A 22,709-nucleotide genomic window follows, 5' to 3' on the forward strand; every position below is an offset into this window, starting at 1 on the left:
AGTATTGTGGAGATATTGAAGATTATCCCATACGTGCAGGTGCGGTCGCACGCCATGCGTGTCCCCATATGAAAGAAGAATTGCGCTCCCGTGTCGCGCTGCTCCAACTCCAGCAAGTCATCCGGCGGAGTACGGCGGTGAACTAACGAAGCTCGGCTGGTCGGCGCCAGATGCCGCCATTCGTGCGGCTGAAACACAAGAGAGCGCAGATCACCTGCACGGATCTGCAGAGATCCATGCCTGCCGCCGGCTGCCGAGGGCGGCAGATGAATGTTGCCAGACTACGATGCCGACGCGAGGAGGTTCGACATGTTTCGCTTGTGGACAGACAGGACAGTGGCGACGCGACTGCCTGTTTCGAGGGACGTCTGCGGGCTTTGCGGCTGGCGTGACCATCTGGGTGTCGTGTGCGGAAGGTCGGGAGACCACAGGGCGTCTCGAACCTCCGTGACGCTCGACGGACCGGCACCGTCAGACCGCCCGCGTCTAACTCCGGGCGCAAGGCTGCGTGCGGTGTGGGCGAGCCCGCAGCTGTTTGGCTCGCGGTCACCACCGACCGGCCAACCTATGCCGCCGCCCGTGCTGCCGCGGTCGCCACCGGCCGGCTCATCGCTACTTCCGCCCGGCTCACCGCTGCCGCCACGCGTGCCACCACGGTCAACATCGTCCAGCTCTTTGCCACCTCCGCTCAGCTCACTACCGCCGCCGCCCAGCTCTCTGACACCGCTGTTCAGCTCACTACCGCCGCCGCCCAGCTCCTTGCCCCTACTGCTCAGCTCGCTTTCGCCGCCGCCCAGCTCCCTGCCCACACTGCTCAGCTGGCTATCGCCGCCGCCCAGCTCCTTGCCCACACTGCTCAGCTCACTACCGCCGCCGCCCAGCTCGCTGCCGCCACTGCGCAGCTCACTACCACCGCCGCCCAGCTCTCTGCCGCCGCTGCCCAGCTCTCTGCCGCCGCCGCCCAGCTCCCTGCCGCCGCCGCCCAGCTCACTGCCGCCACTGCTCAGCTAACTACCGCCGCCGTTCAGTTCTCTGCCGCCACTGCCCAGCTCGCTACCGCCGCCGCCCAGCTCTCTGCCGCCGCTGCCCAGCTCACTGCCGCCACTGCCCAGCTCGCTACCGCCGCTGCCCAGCTCACTGCCACCGCCCGTGCCGTCGCGGTCGTCGTTGCGGTCGCTGCTGCTGATTAGGGAGGAGGCGTTGTTGGCGCGCGGTGCGGCAGGTGGGCATCTTATGTCCTGTGGAGTTCCTCAGCCGGGGGGAGGGTACACGCCTTTCACCAACAATGGTCGACATATCCCGGCCATGGTCGGCAGAAGTGCTGACGAATTCGTCGTCTGACAGGACTGTCTGCCCCCAGACCTGCAACTTTTAGATAAGACGATCAGCTGGCACAGGGGGGACCTGTCTTCGACATCATCGGTAAGGCCACTGTCGCAATGACCTTCGGGTCGTGTTTCCGCCTTGTTGACTGTTACGTGTCAATAAATTGTTCGGCCAGTGCCTTCTGGGTGCCACATATCTCACCAAAACAGAAGCCTGCTTAGCCGTGAAGAGAGCATTGCTCGTTGTCCCAGTGGAGACGCTACGCCTGAGATTCCGCCCGTCTGGTTCAAGGTCACATATGGCTGGGGCAGTTTTGAAAGATCCTGCTGTGATCCGCGCTTGGATTGAAATGATTTGTCCTGGGGAGATCTGTTCTCTGCCCAGTGCCATACTTGCTTACCCGGCTGTTGTGTGGGGGATCGATTTTTAGAGCACATCCCCCTTCTTGTCGCACGCCTTTCTACGAACATTTCAGTGAATGGTATGGTGCCTCTGCGATTGTCCAATACCAGTGACAACGAATGCATCTTTACATAGGAACTCACGCCGCAAATGTGCACGCTGTTGGTAGCCAGGCACTTGCCACAATGGAACACCACACTTCTGTGATAACATTAGATGTGGGCAAACCTGTCGCCCACTTGCCAGAGCCAGAGCGAGGAAAATTCACAGCCTCGCTCACTCAGTTTGTAATCGTTTTTGCGGCTTAAAACTAGCCTTGTTGAGTGCAGCACTCCGATGGGCGCAGCCAGACAAGTATCACAACCCTACAGACGAACTCCAGTTCATCTCAAAGACGGCATGAAGGCCCAAAGTGATGACTTGGTGAACCAGGAGACTGTCTTAAAGTCAGCCAGTGAGTCACAGTGACCCAGTCCTTTGGTTTAAGTGAAAGGCCAAATGGTGATATTCGGATCAGTGGTGACCTCCGCAGACTGAATAGCTTTACTACACCGTCGGTTAGAGCCATACCTATGATTGACCACTGTCTGAATCGTCTCTCTGGGGTGAACTGGTTTACCACCGCAGACCTCAACCAGGTATATCACCAAATCCTATGAAAGAGTCTGACAGGGGTAAAACAACCGTGGCTACAGAGTCCAGACTTCACCGTTATACCACCGCACTCTATGGTTTGATGGGATACCAATACATTCAACAAGAGCGCTGGGCATGACAGTGTCTGGTACTTTGCCCAAAGTGCACATTCAGTATTTCGATGATATACCGGTCCTGGCAAATGACCTCCCTGAGATGTATGCCAAGTTGAGGGAGGCGCTGTCTGGCCTCAAGGCTGCGGTTTCACGTTCACCCTTGACAAGCAGCATCTCTATCAGAAAACCGTCAAACTTTTGGGATATGTCATTACCGCAGAGGGAATTTATTGCGGCCCTGCCAAAGCGCAGCTGATCGGGGGCTTGGCTGCCACCGGCGACCGTGAGAGAGGTTTGAGCATTTCTGGGTCTGCGCTCATATTTCAGACGGCGTCGCCAGAGTTTTGCTTCGTTGGCGAAGCTGCTTACCAAACTGACAGAGAAAAGGGCTGCATTTTTCTGGACACCTGAAGAAAAGATACCATTTCAGACAGTGAAAGCCAACTCTTGTTGCACCACTCATTCTTGCCCATCGCAGACTCGAGGGTGGTGCACTTCAGTTCTTTTGTGACACGGACGCGAGCAGGGCCGGTGTTGCAGCTTGCCTGCTGCAGGATGGCAAAGTGATCGTAGACGCGAGTCGTGCACTGACAATGCCCCTGGCGATGGTGCGGGCTACAAGCCTTTCCAGACAATTTCTGGTCGGGCGATAGTTCTCGTTGCGTGCTGATCACTCAAAATTGCATTGGCTGTTTGGATTTCACAAACCAGAGGAAGGGCTGGTTCGGTGGGTACTGCAGCTGTCATGACGGCATACTGCAGGGTATTGCAGAGGACAGGAAAGAGTCCTCTCATGGTGATGCGGATGCGATGTCGTGCTAACCACACACACACCGGAGACGAGCGGTGTAGCTGTGTGCAAGGGGGTTTGCTTTCCAACATCGTCAGAAGATTCCTGCTCTCGGCCCGCATCCGCCTTCGGTTTGGGTGCAGAGGGCAGCACAGGTCCAAAAATCCTTGGATAGAGGACGCTGCCGCTCCTCGGGTTGTCCGAGCGGTGGATGCGACAGGAGCGCGGTAAGACATGGTGTGTTTTGTGACCAGCACGTCGCATGCAGAGATAAGTCGCGAGCAGGATCGAGATGAGGATGTGCACGAGATGAAGACCTGAAAGGCGCGTAAAAATCGTCACCAGGGGACAAATATGAAAACAAAAGGTGCTTGTCGGTTGTTACGTGCTAAGAAGTTTTGATCTTTGATGGAGATGAGAACACATTCCTCTACTAGTGGGTGCAGCGATATTGGGCCGCCCCAATTTATTTGCAAATTATTTTGCCTCAGCATCTCAGGAACAAGACCCTTGAATCGTTGCATATTGGTTCCGGAGGTGGCCACCAGGAAGTGGCCATGTATGTTGTTGTGTATTGCGATGTATGGGGCGTATGTTGCGAGAGAAGTTCCATTGGCCTGGTCTCCAGCAGGACGTAAAGGCCTACTGCAGCGAGTTTGTGACCCCTGAAATACGTCAGGATCCCCAGTTTGCTCTACGCACTCCATTGAACTCTCTGCATGTCGGCACTTTTCTCGATCATCTGAACATTGACCTGGTGTGTGGTCTGCCGGCAGCCGACCCCGAGGGCTTCAGGCATATTCTGACCTGCAAGGATGCGTTTACCAGGCTCATACGGGCAGCAACAGCGATCAAGAGACGGAAAAGATCGTCAAATGACTAACTACGTCATTAGCGTCTTTGGAGTTCCAAAGCGCAATCATAGCGAGCTCGGGCGGGGTCTGACAGGAAGTGTCATGAAAATTGTTCCATCATTCGCTTGGCATTCGCCAGTCGAGCACAACCGCGTACCACCCACAGGGGAATGCATACTCTGAGCGAGGCCGCCGCTTCCTTATCGACGTGGTGGCCACACTCAGTACCGACCATTTTACGGCACTGGTCCCACCACATGCCCGCCGCAGCGTCGGCTCGCAACGGCAACGTCAACACGTCCACTGGCCTCTCTCTCCACATGAACGGATGTTCGGGAGGCCCCCCACGTTGCCAGTGGGCGTCGTGCACGATGGAGCAAAGTATCGGGAAATTTCCGCAACCGCGCTATCACCGGACATCCTTGCCTGCGCGTGCGGCCTGCAGCAGACTCTGGAGGCCACCGATGCGATGCCAGCGTCGATGTACATAGAGGCAGTAAAGCAGTCCACGACCTACACGTGCTGGAACATGTTTGCACCGTTGGAGGCCGTGTATGGATGCGTGGGGAATGTTTCAAAAAGGGTGAGAGCCGGAAGCTGGCGTCCGCATGGGGGGGACCGTATAAAATGCAAGGAAAGCCCCGAACCGTGACCTACTGAGTCCAGAAGGACGGGGGGAGAGGGGGAGGGGAACGAAGGAGCGTGTCGTCCACCACGACCGCCTTAAGCCCTGCAAATCCCTGCCAGATCCAGCCGCTGGCTGTGGCCGACGTCATTACACGTCGGGCGGTGCATTCAAAGGAGTGTTCCGACCACACCTTCTGCTCCAGGGCAAGCTGACTTTCCGCCCTGCGCACGTTTTCAGGGTAACCACGGCCTGCTCCCAGCAGCACTCTCCCGTGCCCCGTAAACTTACGCTTCCGGGATGCGGCTCGAGTGAGCCCTCGGGTCGATCGGAGTGTTCACTTGTGACGCGATGGCAGTCACAGACGCATTGTTTGGATGCCGGCGCCTCAGGTGGGTGTACCTGGGCGCACCTCCGCGCGCTCTTTGGGCCACCGTCGATTGCGCACCGGTGGCGCCGCTGGGGTCAGTGTGTGCCTCGGGCTCCGCGAATCAAGGTGGTGTCCAATATACCGGAGGTGCGGAGCAGCGAGGCGAATTACGAGAAAGCAAGTAAGACGGGAGGCTGTGGGGAGGACTTGAACCAAATGGTGTGATTAAAAATAGTAAAATCCTAACGCAACGTTGTGGCTAATGTATTGCTTACGAGCGGACGCTACCTGCTACCGTGGGGTAGCGCTGGGATCAGAGATCGCAGCTGGTGGTCAGAGGTCGCAGCTTGTGATCAGAGGTGACAGTTGGTGATCAGAGGTCGCAGCTGGTGATCAGAGGTCGTAGCTTGTAATCAGAGATCCCAGCTAGTGATCACAGTTTGAAGCTCACAATCAGAAGTCGCAGCTGGTAATCAGAGGTCGCAGCTGGTGGTCAGAGGTCGCACCTGGTGATCAGAGGTCACAGCTGGGGATCAGAGGTCGCAGCTGGTGATCAGAGGTCGTAGCTTGTAATCAGAGATCCCAGCTTGTGATCAGAGTTTGTAGCTCATAATCGGAAGTCGCAGCTGGTGAGCAGAGATCGCATGCCTTTGTGGGACGACCTGGAACGTAGAAAGCATGACACTGCGTGTTCTGTGCGCGGATGGGACTTGATGGATGCTGCCGGTGAACCCCTCGGGCGCACCATTACGAGGACGGTGACGGTGGCTGACGCTCGTGCACAACTGGTGACCGCGGACATACACAGCCTTGTGCAACGAGAATCACCTCCAGACCATGGATGTGGACGACGCCTTCCGCGTGCTGGACAGCGACGGGACGGCAGCAGTGGAAGTATATACTGGCCACAACGACCCAGACAGCAGGGGCAGCCTTCATCGTCCTGCTGATGGAGTTTGTGGGTGAGTCGGGGAGAAGAGGTCACACCACCGCCGTTGCATAGCTTGGCCTGACGTGGTCCTGGCCATTAGGCTGGCTCCGTGCTGGACGAGGAACAGGGGCGGATCAGTCTGGAGTTGTTTTTTTGTGAGGGGGGGGGGCAACCCTTCATCGCCAGTTGGCTGGTGTAGGATCGGAGGTCCAGTACACTTATCAGACATGATGCTTGTGCCTAGTATAACTAAGCCGCGTCAATATGCGTTTTGCTCTGATATTCAAATCGCTGCCAACCTTTCTTCATGAAGTTTTTTTCCGAAACGGAAAGAACTGTTTGATACCGCACCATAAAAGTTAAAACGGACGGTAAGTAGACGAAGCTTTTATAAAGTTCTGGGAATGTTTTTTTTGGGGGGGGGCAAAACAAACTCTCATAATTTTTAGGGGGCCATGGCCCCGGGCCCCCCCCCCCCCCCACAGGATCCGCCTGTGACGAGGAAGCAGAGAGTGGGAAACGCTGCGGGCTCGAGCCGCAGAGCAGTCGTGTTTTCACACCAGGGACGGAAAGGTGGCGCTGACTCGGTTGTTGGCCGCATAAGGCCATGGCCAGTACTGACCAGTGCACTAGCGTAACTACAGGGTCACTCAAGTATATCGCTCCATGTAATGCAAACCTAAAAATGGGTCACCAAGGCGGTGCGAACCGCTGAGGACATCGCATGAATTAGGTCACGGGTGTCGCATTCGTTGAACGTTTGACGGATTTGTAAAAATCGTTTGACACCAGCTCGATGACCATAGTGCCGTTGTAATGATGTTCGGGCTATCGTCCTCGTTTGCTGTATTGATATATACACAATATTTTGGCCAGTTAAGTCTCAAGCTGTCCACAGGCTTTACAGAATTCTTGTAACGAATGATTGATCCTTGTTTTTTACCCATGTAATGTGTTGGAACTAACAGGATTCTACTCATAGTCTTCTGATTGTGAGTTCAGTATTCTACGAATGAAGCTAATCGGGAAAAAAAACTTGAAGTGTGAACTTGATATCAGTTATTCACTGGACATTTGGGAGCTTGTTCGCAATAATGGGTTGACGCCTACGCTTGGATTATTCATGGGTTGTTAACCAATGGCATGTGCGCTGCATTCTTGGTCTTTCTGATTTCGCAGTGTTGCTATCTCTCCATGATGGCTATTTCATCTCATGTTCGTCATGTTCGTTCATGTTCTCATGTTCGTTCATGTTCTCATGTTCGTTCGTCGATCGCCGTCTGACCATGCATACTCGGCCACGCCAGACTTCAGAGTCGCCTCTGAACGGTTGCGCTTCTGTGCTCTTCCAGCCTTAGCGACCGAAGGCAAGCTGTCTATTTTTAGGACTTACCACAGCAGCAAGAAATGGAATGTAAGCAGTCGTTCTTGCGCTCTTTAGGTGTCGGTCGTCTAACTTTGGGATGCGCCCTAAGGAGCGTTTAGTTGCTTCCGAAGACTGCCCTGATGTAACACCGTTTCGGAGAAATCGCGCGCTAAATGGGAATAGACTGCTGCAGTTCAAACTCATCTCTCTCCGTGTCGCAGGCTACACGCCGGACTTTGAGTGCCACCGACAGGGGCCGAATGGGACAGATATACTCGTGAACGCCTGCTTCAACGACACGACAACGTTCTGCGACGACATTGTATTTCTTTCTAAGTACACCAGCGTCGTGACTGAGGTAAGCGACGCTGTACACGTGACGCAGGCCACCTGCTCCATGATTGCACAGGTGCAGCGTGTTGATGGTGGCCTACGCTCGAGCGCAGTTGCGCTCAAAAGCATGACATGCGTTTCGTTGGTGCCTATAAGCAGGAGCACGTGAGTAATTCCGGCAGCACGTGCCCCCGTCACGTTACCACCGGCGTGCTAAAATGTGTTTCTGAGTAAATGTTGACACCTAGAAATTCTAGACAGACGCGTGAAATAACAAGGTTGACAATATGCGGTGTTTTCTCGATGTGTTTTGAATTCATTTAGCTGTGCCCCTTCGTTACACAATTTTACCTACATCCCGCCTAGAAGAAAGCATTCGCTTGTGAACATGCGCGATCGGCTCCGTAAGGGTAGCTCAGTTGGTCGCTGCGCCTGCATTTTAGTTCTCCTAGCCGTGGCAGGGCTCGAGTCCTTTCAGGCGGTTGCTGTTCTGTCTTGACTTGGAGGACCTGTCCACGGTGGTAGCGTCGACGCAGAACGTCAGGCGACGCCAGAGGACGGTACGCACGATTTCAAGAATTGCTGCACGATAACCTTTCACCGTCAGATTCTGCCGGTTACCTGAACTTTCACCATCGTATGTTGGGATCAGAGCTCACGCAATATGCACTGCTCAGCGTGGATACCGATCCCAGAATTTCTTTAAATTCAAAAGGCTCCATTTTAAAAAAAATCAGACACTCAGTTTTGCTGGTTCGTTCAAACACTTAACCGACAATCGTGGTTTGCAACAGTTGCTTTATTCCAAGCGTGTGTTTCGTTTTCCGGGTCACCTACAGCCCCGTTGAATGCCTGATTGACTTGGCGAAAGCGTACACCGGACGGAAGAAAGACAGACATTTTTAGAATGTATATACAAAAGTTAATGAGAATGATCCACATTTGAAGATATTGAGATTAGCATCACATATGACTGGAAAAGCTTACTTGTAACTATTGGTAAGCTTTCAAGCGTCAAAAACCACCCTAAGTCGCAAAATTTCAAAGTTTGTAAAAATACGCCCCACTACGTCATTGTTTGATGGCGTCATGGAATGGTGCTGTGACGACAGCAATACCCGGCAGCATCTGGCAGCCAGACCTATAGAATACCTCGAAACGCACGAAAGCTGACGCCAACAAGCCATTCCCGTCACTGGCGCTGTGTTGGGCACGGATTAGTGAATAGCTTGTTTGTGGATTCTTTGTCTTGGTACTGGTCGTAAGAAAAGGTTTGGCGGGCCGGTTGACATACGCAACATGGCGACCGCCAGCTTTTAGGGCAGATCATTAATATCAAAGCACGATATGCTGTGAAGCCTGTCATGAATCTCGTACTGAAAACTGCCAGGGACTGTTGAGGATGCGAATACTGTGTTGTCGACATATCATTGCCTGCAATGCTGTAGTCCTGACATTGATATGTTATGCGCTCAGTAGTTAACTTATTTTTTTATTTGTAACTTGAAATGCAGTTGCATGCAAGAATTAATAAGTCTGTACCGTTGCTATGAAGTGATTGTCCCGCCGGGGCAATCTGCCGTAGGCTTTGGTCGGTGTAGGGGACTAGCTCCTTTGGGTCCCAGCTCCGGTAACGGATGGACAGCGCAAGCTGTTCCTCTCAGGGCGCAGCGACCCTGCCGGTACGTGAGCTCCTACCCCTTGTCCCGCCCGCTCCTTTCCCATTACCCGCTTTCCCGCATCCGGCCCACTCACCACTCATAATCCTCGTTTTATCGGGGTCGCCGTGCCCCCTCGCCCGTGTCCCCGGGTTGATCGGGTCCTGGTAACTGAGAGGCGCGTCGTGCGGGTCAGTCACGGCGCGTCTCAACACTTCACTTTGGCCAGGATATCCGGAAGCGTGTGGGGCCCCAAGGGCCCCACACGGGTCTTGCGGCTTGTCGCTCGCGCTGCGGTTGGGTGTTCCGTGTCGGTTCCACGCTTGAGGTGCCTGACCGCGCGCAGCGGCTTAACGGGTCAATGGGCGGCGACGCTGAACCACGGTCAGGACGGGGAGGGGTCTCCCCGGACACATTTGGCCGTGTGGGAGGCGTCGCTCACCCCTTATAGCACCGGGGCAGCCCTGGTGGTGACTACCTCCCGAGGGAGTGTTGGACCGTCCCCCATTGGGGCTTCGTAGTGGGTAGTGGGCCCCGGTGCCGAAAGCTTAACGCTTATTGCATGGCAAATCCAAATACCGAAAGCATCCGGCCCCCGGAGGGGGACGGACCGTCGTTAAGTCCGGCTGCAGTGGTTCTGCCCTGCTCCTCGGATCTTGGTCTTTCGTAGTGGTGAAAGAGCCCTTTCATCTCTTTCTTCATTTCAGCGCTGGAATGGATGTGACCGTTTTGGCGCTGTGGTGTGATGTGATAGATGTCGAGATGGCAACATAGAGGTGGAATTTAGCAACGAAGAGGATGCCAAACGAGCATTGGATGCTGCACCTTTCGTGTACAGCGTGCGGGACACAGAGGGTAAGCGAAACGCATATCTCGCCTTGACTGTAGAGATAACTAGGTCAAAAAGCTCCGCCAAGGGCATTATCAATTGTTTTGACCTAAAGGGTGTGAGTGAAGGGGATATCGTGGAAGGTTTGGCCGAGTTTGGGTTAACTGACGCCCGTCGGATCAAGGTGCGGCGTGGTGCTGACCTGATTCCCACCAACAACATCGTTCTTACCTTTGATAGAAACGACCTGCATTTCCAACCCTATGAGATGTTTCGGTTGTCAGCGGTCTGGGCATAAGACGGCCACGTGTCGCAACCAGGCTGTTTGTGGTAAATGTTCCCCACCATACCATGCAATAAACGACTGCACCGCACACCAACCATGGTGTGCAAACTGCGGCAAAGAGCAGTTCCCTCATTCCACGTTCGGCAGGTCCTGTCCGGCTTATGCCAAAGAAAAAGAAACAATCACTCTCAAATTCACTAAGCAAATATCGTTCCGTGAGGCAAGGGAGTTATACGAAGAGGGCCATCCGAAGGTCAATTATGTCTCACGGATCAAACTGCAAGCCCCACAGAGCAATCGGGAGGACCAGATGACTGCTCCACAGCTTATTCAGCTCCTTAACACGCTCGGTTTGTCTGTGGTGCCATCGGCACAGGCAGAATCGCCGCCTCTATCTGCGGCCAGCTCCGCTGCGGCCGCGGTGGCGATCGTACCGGCGGGGCGGACGTCCGGGGCCCGGACGCCCGCCCCGAGCGCCCGGCGCCCGGAGTGGTGCCGACCCCTGCGGCACCATCTGGCGCGCCGACGGAGAGGGAGGGATGGACGGTCGTTCAGCGCGACCGGGGCCGGCGGACTTCGCCGCCTCACCATCCGGGCGTCCATTGTCCATTGTCTCCCGTGGCATCCGTTGCGAGCATTTCTGGGCGAACGCTTGGGACTCGAGGCCACGAGGCAGACAGGAGCGCCCGTGAGGCCAAGCGGGGGCGCCTGGCTGAGCAGGAGCGGGCCAAGGCAGCCAATAGGCTGTCAGGAGCGGGCAAGAAGCCCGCCCCGAAGCAACACTCCGTCACCACGAAGACCGGTTGAGGCTCCACCTCAGCACCAGGTGGTGGGCAGGGGCGCAGTGATGGGCCCTCCTCCGCCACCACCACGCACGGGGTATGCTGGCACCAAGAGTGTCCCGTCTGGGCCCCTGTCTCCAAGTGACGGGGTAGCCCAAGGTCCCCCCCCCCCCCCCCCGGCTGGGGCACGGATCTGTGGAACGGGGTTCCAGATATGAGATATCTGGCACTTCATCCGTTGCGGCGCAATTCTTCAAAATATCGTGTTTTTAGTGTGAAACTCTTTAACTTCTTTTAACAAGTCCTTTCAAAGACGTTTTTACAGTGGAATTGCTGGGAAGTAAGGGCTAATGCGCTCAGCCTCCAGGCTGAGGTTGGCCGGAAGTGTCCCGCAGCTGTGGCTCTGCAAGACACAAAGCCGGCGCCGAACTCCTTCGTTGCGTTAAAAGTTATGCATTTTTCCGCAGGGACATGTCCGCTGACACTGTTGCGCACGGTGGTGTCCCCCTGGCCATTCGTCACAGCGTGCCAGCCCGAAGGCTGGACTTGAAATCGTCGCCTCAGGTTGTAGCAGCACGTGTTCATTTCAGCAGTCGCATCATCACAGTCTGCTCACTGTACCTACCACCTGGCGCCAGTTTTCCATCATTGGGGCTCAGGCACCTGATGACCGAGCTTCCTCCGCCGAGCTTAGTGTTAGGAGACCTTAACGTCCATCACTCCGCCTGGGGCTGTGATGAAACAAACACACGCGGGAGGTTGTGCGAAACCTTTATTCACGATGCTTCCCTGTGCATTCTTAACACTGGACAACGGACGCATTTTACTCTTCCTTTCGGACGACCATCAACCTTTGATCTGTCTTTCCAGCCCGCTGTTTATGCTGCACCTGGAGTGGACAGGGGCCGACGATCCGCTAGGAAGTGACGATTTTCCGGCGTGGTTGAGATTCCGCAGCGCTGGGGTTTCAAGTACCAGGACCCAGCGTCATGATTTTAAAAAGGCCGATTGGAGGAACTTCGAACCTCGACAGGAAGCGTCGGTTTCCACACATGCCGACAGCGTGCCTACCTCTGCAGAGGATTGTAATGCCCTGCTTTTGAAATGTGCTGACGGGTGCATCCCCTGTACTTCATGTAATCCACGCCGCACGCCCGGTTCCGTGGTGGACGGATGAGTGTCGTGACGCCACCCGTGCGCGCAAAGGCGCTTTTAGAGGTTTCGATCGAAGGAGCAACGCGGCCAGTCTGACTGCGTTTAAGAAAGCAAGGGCGTTCGCGCGTCGAACGATCAGGGAGGCGAAGCGTAATTAGTGGCGTGATTACGTCTGCACACCTACCCGTCTCACACCTACTGCTCAGATCTGGTCACGGATCAAGCGAATTTCCGGTCAGCTCTGCTCTAACCCACTCCCCGTACTACGTGTAAATGGCCATGACGTCATGCATCCAGTGGATGTCGCAAACGAGATTGGCCGAGCAATCTTGGAGCGCAGCCGTGGTGTCAGTACGGAACGGCCATTTGTTTGATATAGAATGCGACACGAAGAAGCACACATAGACTTCTCTTCTACCGGGCACATGTCGTGTAATGATCCCTTTACCATGGTCGAATTAAAGCATGCTATCAAATGCTGCGGTGGGTGTCAGAAGGTCCTGGTGGTGTGCATAACAACATGCTTCAGCATTTTCCTGCGGTCTCATGGCGACAGGCTACTGTGGGCCCTCTTCTAAAACCAGGGAAGGGCGGTTTAGATCCCTTACATTATCGACCCATCGCACTAACATCGTCACTCTGTAAGTTGATGGAGAAAATCATTAATGGCCGGCTCACATGGTTCTCAGAACAGCATGACATTTTTACTATTGTACAGTGCGGTGATGGGAAGAATCGTAGCACAGTGGATCACCTTCTAACAATCGATACTACGATTCGACAAGGTTTTAAAGTGAAACGTCATGTAGATGCTGTCTTTTTCCATCTTGAAGCTGCTTACGATACCACGTGGCGACGAGGTATCCTCTTAAATCTCTTCAAGCATGCCATACGTGGTCATATGGGCACCTTTTTGGATTGCTTTGTGGGTGAACGCTTCTTCCGTGTCCGTATGGGTAATGGGGCGTCAGCACCTTTTCTACGAGTAAATGGTGTGCCTCAGGGGAGCGTTTCAAGTGTGACATTTTTTGTTATCATGATAAACGATATTGTTGACGTCATACCGCAGGCAGTCGGCCTTCGTAGATGATTTTGTCATATGGACCAGCGCATCAAGAACGCATGTGATGGAGCGCCAGCTTCAGTTGGCTGTTGATCATCTGGACAGGTGGAGCACCCTTAAAGGGTTTCGGTTTTCCATCGCGAAAATGATCGCCACGCACTTCTGTCGCCGCCGTCAATGTGGTGGCTTGGCTCTCCGTCTTTACGACCAACCATTCCCTGAGCCGGTAACCAGTTACCTTAAGGCCCATGATAAAACTATTTTTAACTGCTATCCAAGAAACCATCAGCAATACTTCTTCACCTTTCTCAGCACCCAGCGCCTCACAGGTTGCAGTGACTATGACATTGATGACCCACAAGCAATGCTTACCTGCATGCAAAATTCCGAATTTTTTAAGGGGAAGACAATTTGGCGAAGCTGTATCTTGTGAGCTTGTATCAAACATGCGCATCAAGAAGCTGGGCAGACCAGCACCTATTGTCAAAATGAAGTGCTAATATAATGGCATGCAATTAAATAATTGCAAGCTGTAATGCCTTAATAGGTTAAAATGTGGACAAGATCATAATAAAGTAGCAAATTACCTTTGCACGTCCTGTTAGATAGGTGCTAGTGTTTATTTCAGTTTACGAGCACCGCAACCTTGTTCTGTTCACACACGAACATAAAGATAGAGGCAGGTATCGATATATCACATTTACTTGGAAGTCAGTAGACTTAAAGAATGTCAAAACAGTGTTGTTTCTCAGAAGTACAAACCTCGCACCCACACTCCCCAACCCATCACGATCGATACAAGCCACTGGCACGAACCACCAGTGGACACACCCACTTCAAGTCCCTGATTCACACTTTTTTGCAAAATAAGTGTGATTCCACACTTGTACAGCTTGCGGGCTATCAAATTGCAGGTTTTCTCATATTCTCCGCACAGGTTTCCGGTCATAACATCTTATTTCACCGTAAACTCTCTTCCAAACAGCCCCGACGGGGATTTACGATAATGCATATCAGGAGGTTGTACGTGAAGGACACAATTTTTTGTGTTCACGGTTTAAATTTATCGTGCAACATGTGTTAAAATTTAGCAATATACATGTATATACATGCATATAAAATTGGTGTAATGTTTCCTTAATTTCATAATGCCTAGCTAACCCAAAAGCCTATGCAAGTTTCTTAGCTCTAGTGCACGCGGCGCCAACTGAGCTGCGCGTAAGAAATAAGTGAGTAGAAGAAGAAAAAAACACCAACAGGAGAAAAAAGACAGAGCAGCAGCTGCTTCTTTTTTTTAAACATTCAGGTTGGCGTCGTCATGTTTTTTTTCTGTGTTATGTTTTTGGCAGACAGTGACGTTCTTTTTTTGTAACTTTGGTCCATGGCCTGGATATAAGGAAAAACATCCGTTGACAAGGTGTGTCGCACAACCCGAAAGTGCTTACGCTTACGTTCGCGACACGCATTTAGCAGCGAAATCTTTCTTACAGCCAATCACCCTCCGTGGATGGTATCATATGTGCCGCGTCATCGCTTTTGCGAATGTATCAGCGACCATGCCGTTCTTGACCATAAGCAGAAAACAGCCTGTAATATCACGGCGATCGTATGACGTTTCTATGACATCATTGCGGAGGCGGCTTTGAAATAACCCCTAAATAAACGTTTTGTCACTTTGGCAGGCGTATAACTCAGGAACCAGAGGGCTTTGGATCTCAAAAAGGGCATGGCCGTGAACTGCATCAAAAGGTCCTCAAAATGGCTATTTGAGCTCAAAACCCCATATAAAAGTGGAACATCCCTTTAAGTGAGCGGACGAGTCAATCCGTTAATACAAAACGAACCAATATTAATTCAAACCAGAATTACCCTTACGCCATGGCAAGGCATAAAGTGAACAAAACTGATCAAAATGACCACCACGACCACAAGAATCACCACGACCGTGTGAGGGGGAGAGCGGCGACTATGTGTTAAGGGGGAGAGGGTCAGCGCAGGGGCCATCCGGCCGGCATACATCCGGCGGCGCGAGAGGACCGCAGTCTTCCCCCCATCGGGCTGGGAAAGAGGTCCCTGGCCGTTCGCTCACGGCCGCGGTTTACATGGCGTGGTACACGGTCACCGTCTGACGTCAGGATCAAACGGGGCCGGTCCGTTTTGAGAAAGAGACCCTTGTGGTCCTACACGTGGTGGTCGAGAGATATTATTACAATGTCGCCGTTCCTAAAACAGTCGTACACAATCATGCAAAGGGCAGATGCACTCGCATCGCGCAGCTGTGACTAAGATCACTGACAGGGATTGGTACACTAGTTGTCATGTTATCTAAAATCCGTAATGATGGTTTTCTAAGGCTTGAGTAGAATGGCCGTGTTAGACCCGAGCACATTGGATGGCTTACAGCATCAATAACGTGTTAATTTGACGACCTGAAACTTATCGTTTCTCACGCCGAATCGTGTGCTGACTTATTATGGTTTAAGCCGTAACATACACTTTTGTTAACATCCCCGTTGGTCAAAATCTAGCTATTCAATTGGCATAGTTTGTTAATAGATGTCTGTTCGCATAGCCTATGATTGATCTTACCACGATATTGCTGCCACTGTGCTCCGGGCCTCCAGCTTCGCCGCAGGTGTGCGTCTGAACGGGTCCGAGCGGGGTGATCTCCACGGTGATGCTACAGCGGTGGTTTGTTCAGCCCGGCTCGCCCTGCCAGGCGCGCGTCCGAGCGGCGTGACCTCCACGGTGATGTTACAGCCGTGATTTATTCAGCCCGGATTGCCCTGCCAGGCGCGCGTCAGAGCGGCTTGACCTCCACGGTGGTTTTGCAGCGGTGCCTGGCCAAACAACCGTGGAGCCATGCCGCAGGATGCAGTCCTGCGTTTCCCGCTAGGCCAAGCGTGCCCGCGGGCATGGGCCGCTTCAGAGTCGGGTTTTGGTAAAAAGTGGGTCGCCTTCTTTTCGTGGCGGCCTCGGTCGCGGCGCGGCGGTCAAAAGCAGGTCGCACCGTCCTCGGAGGCACCCTGGTGTACCCAAAACGCTGCGATGCGCTAAAGGGTGCATCGGTCAGCTACGGTGGGCCCGCTCCGCTGAGTCTCCGGAGCGCACTGTTCTCACTCAAGAGCATTGGTCGAAACATGCTTGAATTTGACTGTTAGAAAATGTTTGCGATCAAGGAATTTGACTTCCCGTCACACTGCTTAAGATTTTGTTTGTCACTCGCTCATGGTTTTCTTGTCGTATTTGTGTCAGATGTGTCTGTTTTGCACAGCCTCCACGTAGTGCATCAGATCACTGACACGTAACTCACTTAACCTGTCAGTGGTGCCATCTGATCACAGTTCCACACAGTTCCACACAGAATTGGTGTCTGTTGACCACATTGCTGGGCTGCGAACCTGAGCTCAGTTTTCTAGCCGAAAGGGATATCCAGCCTGACCTCGGTGGTTTGGTTCTGCCTCAGCGATCCGCCGGTCATTTATTATAAGAGCAGCCAAGGAGCAAGGAGCCCAGACCATCACTAGGCCCCTTGTTTTATTATTTTCTGTCACAGATGGCTCCGGACAGAAAGTCTAACTGTAGCGGCGTGCGTTCTCACTGAGCTCCACCCCTTTAAAAATCCTGTGTGCTCTTCCGCCGATGGCTGATCTGGTCCGACATCTCAGTTATAGGATGGTTAGCAAACTACCTTTTCCGTTTTTCACTATCCGATGGCGTGATTTGCCCTCGCGTTGTGAAGACAGCTTTGTGTTCGTTATCACACATATATTCACTTTCAAATGGAACCTGCGATTTTGCTCAGATTCATGCCAACTGCAGTGCTCGATATGCTGATTAGGATGGTGATGCTTCTCGTTTCCCACCAAGGTCACTGAACTCTGATGCCTACAATGCTTCTGAGGCTCATTTCAATGATAAAGCTTGAGATGCTGATTACGATTGTGCATTTCGTTTCGAGCCACAATCAAAACTGTCGCCCTCAGAAGTGCGCGAGGTTCAAGGTTTTTGCAACCGGACCCCCACGGTCTTTTTTTAATTCACAGCAATGACAGTGCATAACGTGCTGATTGCGATGGTGCATTTCATTTTGAGCCACATTAAAGATTATGATTGCCACAGATTATACGGTCATCGAACCCGAATTTCACGTTGCTGCTCATATTCATACCAATAGCAATGCTTGACGTGTTGATTAGGATGGCTCTCTTCGTTTCCCGCCTCATTCAAAATTATGACCTCTAAGGTCTATAAGCTTCAATTTTTTCTGGTGATGTTCGGTATGCTGATTATGATGGTGCATCCTGTTTCGTGCCATGTTTAAATTATGATTCCTGAAGACCTGCAAGCTCCAAAAGTAATCAAAACCAGCCCCCACGCTTTTTCTCAAAGTTATATCAAGGCCGAAGTTTGACATACTGATTACGATGACACCTTTCGCACCGAGCCACCATATGACTTGAAGTACTCTACAAAGCTCAAAATTATTGAACCCGGACCCCTACAATATTCTGAAACTCATCAAAGACGTGCTTTGACTTTCACGTAACTAGAATGTCAAGAATTACTATTGATAAGGGTATGGAAAAAGTAGGGGCTCTGGTTCGATAACTTTGAGCTTTTTACATTTGTGGAGGCATCAACTTTGAATGTGAGTCGAAACGAGATGCGCCATCGTAATCAGCATCGGTCTCAGTCAGCATGTCAAACACAACCATTGCTACCAATTTCAGAAAAATGACAGGCTTCCAAGTTCGACGCCTTAAACTTCACTGACCTCTGGAGTTCGTAGTTTTAAATATGACGGGAAAGGAGGAGAGCCATCATAATCAACATTGATCAACATAACCGGCATAATCAGCACGAGTCTGAGCAAAATCGTGGGATCTGTTTCTAACACGCGCCCGGGTGGCCGGCTGGGTACCCTTCACTCGGGCGGGTGTCAATTTGACCCCCGTGAGATCTCAGGAGCTAAGAAAGCTAGAGACACCAAATTGACAGGGTGTATTGATTTGTACACGAACTCACTTAGGTCAAGGTTTGAGGTTCCTAGGTTGTGAGCTTTGGTTCAAATAAGGTCAAAGGAGGTTAAATTCCAGTTCGGTCTCCAAAGTGCCCCAGAACCTCGATAACTGCTTCTAAGCAAAAGGTCACACGCTCCTGTAAGGTCAGTGGACCTTGTTTGAAGGTCATCACTTTTGAAGGTCATGGTGACCAAAAGCATACAAGACTGCTTTGAGTTTTGTATTTGAATAAGCGACAAAAATTACGCTGGGCAGTATGCTACTAAAAACAAAGTTTTGACCAGGTTCAATTTAGGGCAATAACCTTTTCTGACCTCTAAGAAATCCATGAAAGATGTATAATGCGGTTCATGCTATCAATGAACTCGAAATGGGCATCAGAAGCTTCTCCATACAGCAAGGCCTAGTGTACTAAAACAGGTTGGTTTTGACCTTGGTCTGATCTTCATACCTGACCTTAGGTCAACGTAACTTGCTCATTCAATTGCTGTGTTGCCTAAGAAAGCATCTCGGAGGTGTATGGCTTTGTTTAACACTCCGTTGTCGCATCAGATTAAACGATTCCATGGAAACTGACTTCGCTGAAAACATGGCCTGACTTTGACCTGCTATAAGTTAACGACATTACAAGACACATCAATTTTTGATGCGAAACGATCCGTTATTCAATTGTCTACAGCTATGCAAAAGGTAGCGCGGCCACGCCACGCCGTTCGAAAACCATTCTGGAAAAACCTTCCCGGGGGGGGGACAATTTGACCCCCATCCGAGTGCGTGTTAAGGTGAATATAAATGCGAACACGACTACGAAGCTGTCGTGACTGACGTTTTGCCCTGTCATGAGACGTTGTCTAGCCTAACCTGGAGTCATGATGCAACCATAAAGCGGTACCCGATCCCAGTTTTTAAAATCTTCAACGGTTCCTGACCCCACCCGTAATCCCCTCAGCTGGGCTTGAGCGCACTTCTTGTCCCTGTAACTGTATTTGATTCCTACGTTTCATCCCCATAAAGATTTCGTGCAGTATACGTCATCCATAAAAAACCGATGCCTGGCTGCGTTCGTAATCCTAGTAGCAGTGCCTGATTACACCCGTAAACTCCGCATCATATCCTCGACCAAGGACAAGACCAATAGCAAAGAAATGTGGAGAAAGCCAACCGCCCGGATACCAAACGTAAGGCGAGCAAAACCCCTTTTCCGCCTCCACGGGTGAGCCATGACGCATTGCCCCACCCCCCATCCTCCTTGGATCGGTCAGTGAGAGCTACCCTCCTGTCCCGCAGTGGTCACTGGTCTGCGAGCGGACAAAGAATGTATACCTGCTGCAGTCGCTCTTCATGGTCGGCATGATGGTTGGCGCTCCCCTGATCAGCCCCCTGGCAGACATGTTCGGCCGACGCCGGGTCGTCCTGGTTACCTTCGGTCTGCAGGCGCTGCTGGTGGCCGCCCTGGTCGTCGTCCCCAACTACGCCACGTTCGCCGTGCTGAGGTGCGGCGACGCGCTCCCGGGTCTTCTGGGTGATGGTGTGGGGGCAGACGCAGCAGGACAGAGGATGAGAAGGGGTGGCGGCAGCAGTCTTTGCATGGTGATGGGCGTTGGCATGAGCCATGGTTTGTGTGCAAAAAGATTGGGGGTCACGCGGGTTTGGGTTCTCTGGGACTTGTTATCATGTTGTGTATGGCAGTGATGTTAGTGGTTAGTTCTTATGCGCACCCTGCTGGGATGAGTCGGAGATTTTACCATATATTGTACGTATTGTCGAAAGTAATGGTGATATTTTACGGAATTGATAAGACCAAACGTATGTCATCCCTGAGTCGATAAAAACTGATATATCCACGCAACGGCCCTTGGTAAATTTTGGATGGGGAAGCGAAAGTGTTTCAGTGAAGTGCTACCTCTAATTCCGTGGTTACTGTGATCACTCGGATCGTGTCACAGGGTCTTCTTGTCAGGTGCAACCCCATGTAGGCTTAGTTGTCACGCCCTGAGCCTGGGCTGCGCTGCTCTTATATCTCAAGCTGCCCGCCTCCAGCTTTCCAACCCGTACGGCCTTGCAGCACGGTCCTTTGACACGTTCTCATCCGAAGGCCTATTGCCCCAACCTTTCGTCGGTGCCTGCTACCGTCACCCCATGCGACGCTGCACCTGACCTCGCGACAGGCTCCTCTGCGCTCTGGAGGTGCGCGTGTTCTGCCCTCCTGACCCGTGCGATCCTGCGCCCTCTGAGTATGCCCGACACCGATCCCTAACCTGTTCGACCTCATGGCAGGTTCCTGAGCGGTTTCCTGGGAGTGGGCGGCCTGCCGTGCTTCACGCTGTGCTCGGAACTGGTGAGGCCACAGTACCGGTGTCGCGGCGGTCTTTTGGGCTCCATCTTCTACTCCACCGGCATTCAGATGCTGGCACTCAGCGCCTACGTCATCCCCCAGTGGCGTCTTCTCGTGCTGACTTCGGCCGCCCTCGGCAGCACCTCCGTGCTCGTGCTATGGCTGTGAGTCGGGCAGGGGTGGGTGGGTAGGTAGGTTGACTAATTTTGCATTGGAGATGTCACATATATTTTGCCCATGCTCTAGCCAGAGTCTTCAGCTGTCTCAGCTGCACCCTGCTTCATGCGCTGCAAGTTAAAGCGGGCAAATCGGAAGTTGGTCTTGGGGTGAAATGGGTTGCAGAGCATTACGTCGGCAAACCTTTGGGTTCTTCCGTTCAGGTTACGTCAAGTCAAAGGTGTAAACGGAGGCTACTGATCGATGCCTCTTGAGAAGAACTAAGAAGGCTGGCTGTGATTTACAGCCATAGCATCACATGTGCATATGCAGGCAAAGTGATGACGAACCTTTCTGGCATGTCTATAGTATCGTTACGATCGGCTACACGCCAATGAAAAGAACAATCACCGTTGATTAATGTGTCAGACTGATGGTGCACTTGACGAACGCCATGAAAAAACGACAAAGAAAGCTAGCAAAGGGTGTCCAGCTTCTTCCTGGCAATGTGCTGGTTCACATGATCCGAGTTATGCAAACCCCTATTTACAACTGCAACCGCCATTTGCAATCGTGGTTTTCAAGAACTGTAGTACACGGCCCATAGTCCGGACCTGGCCGCAAGTAACCTTAACTTATCAAACTATCATTTCCAGCTTGTGCAAGTTGCATCTGTGATGAAGGAGGGAATCTTATGATCAGTCTCTGTGCGTGCACATCTGTTAAGCAGTGGCTGGAAAGCCGGCCTTGTGAGTTCCCTTGTCCGAATTTTTAACAGCCCATGTACACCTCGATATTAGTAAGGGACGTTTGCTTGCTACCTTCACTGTTCCGGTTATGAGTGTATTGATGGCAGCAGGCGTGCCAAAGGTCTCTACCCTCCTCACCATCCAGGTCCCCGATCCTGCAGCCAGAGGCCAGCTCCCGCTGTCCTCAGTGATCCCTGTTGTAGCCTCCACGGCGTGCCCGCCAGCTCCCTCTGGCGTCGCCGGTTCCCACCCCCGCTGTCACCTCCCATTTGGTGATCGTCCCGCCCTTGTCGCCAGCTTTGTGCCCGCCAGCCCGCGGTGGCTACTGCTCAAGGGTCGCACCCAGGAGGCGCAAAATATCATGCTGGGCGTGGCGCGCGCCAACGGAGTGACGCCTCCGGTCAGCTTTACGCTGGTGGCCACGAGGAAGGAGACCACTAGCTCGCCTGACAACTGCTGCTCGCTGTTCCGACACTGGCGCGCCGCTCTCTGGACGGTGGTGCTCTGCTTCAGCTGGTACGCTACGTCCGTCGGCCGGCCGTGACGCCAGACCATTTTTGGACGTGATGAGTACAAGGGAAAATAATGCCGCCGCACCGGGACAAATCCAGCGCCCCCCCCCCCCCCCCCCTGTTCCCACCTCTCCCGCCAATCATAGCGGTTGTAGCCGGTGGCGAATCCGGAGGGGCCACCGACCAGTGCTATAACGGGTGCCGAATGCTCGCCAGCCGAACAGGTGCCCAGCCGAACGCTTGCAGGTTTTTTATATAAAGCGGAAATAGTCAGACGTCTTCGGTTTCCTGTCAACCAGGAAAAGCCAGGAGCAAAGATGAAGGGTCAATGAGAAACAAATATGATGTCTACTGATCAAAAGGGTCATGGATGGAAATATTTTCGAGTTTATTATGCCGTCCAGAGGTCAT

The 22,709-nt window shown here is 52.6% G+C and overlaps 1 protein-coding gene across 1 annotated transcript in view; it reads left to right on the top strand.

The window, feature by feature from the left end:
• The window catches only part of LOC119094427 (solute carrier family 22 member 15), a 38,173-nt gene that overhangs the window by 5,366 nt on the left and 10,098 nt on the right, over positions 1-22,709 (top strand). Inside the window, exons 2-4 of the mRNA XM_037217487.1 lie at positions 19,834-20,039; positions 20,824-21,045; positions 22,084-22,302. Of these exons, the coding sequence (XP_037073382.1) occupies positions 19,834-20,039; positions 20,824-21,045; positions 22,084-22,302 (647 nt within the window). The remainder of the gene's footprint in view (positions 1-19,833; positions 20,040-20,823; positions 21,046-22,083; positions 22,303-22,709) is intronic.

Source organism: Pollicipes pollicipes, unplaced genomic scaffold (genome assembly GCF_011947565.3).
Source record: "Pollicipes pollicipes isolate AB1234 unplaced genomic scaffold, Ppol_2.1 Scaffold_4002;HRSCAF=4701_pilon_pilon_pilon, whole genome shotgun sequence".
Classification (NCBI taxonomy): Eukaryota; Metazoa; Arthropoda; class Thecostraca; order Pollicipedomorpha; family Pollicipedidae; genus Pollicipes; species Pollicipes pollicipes.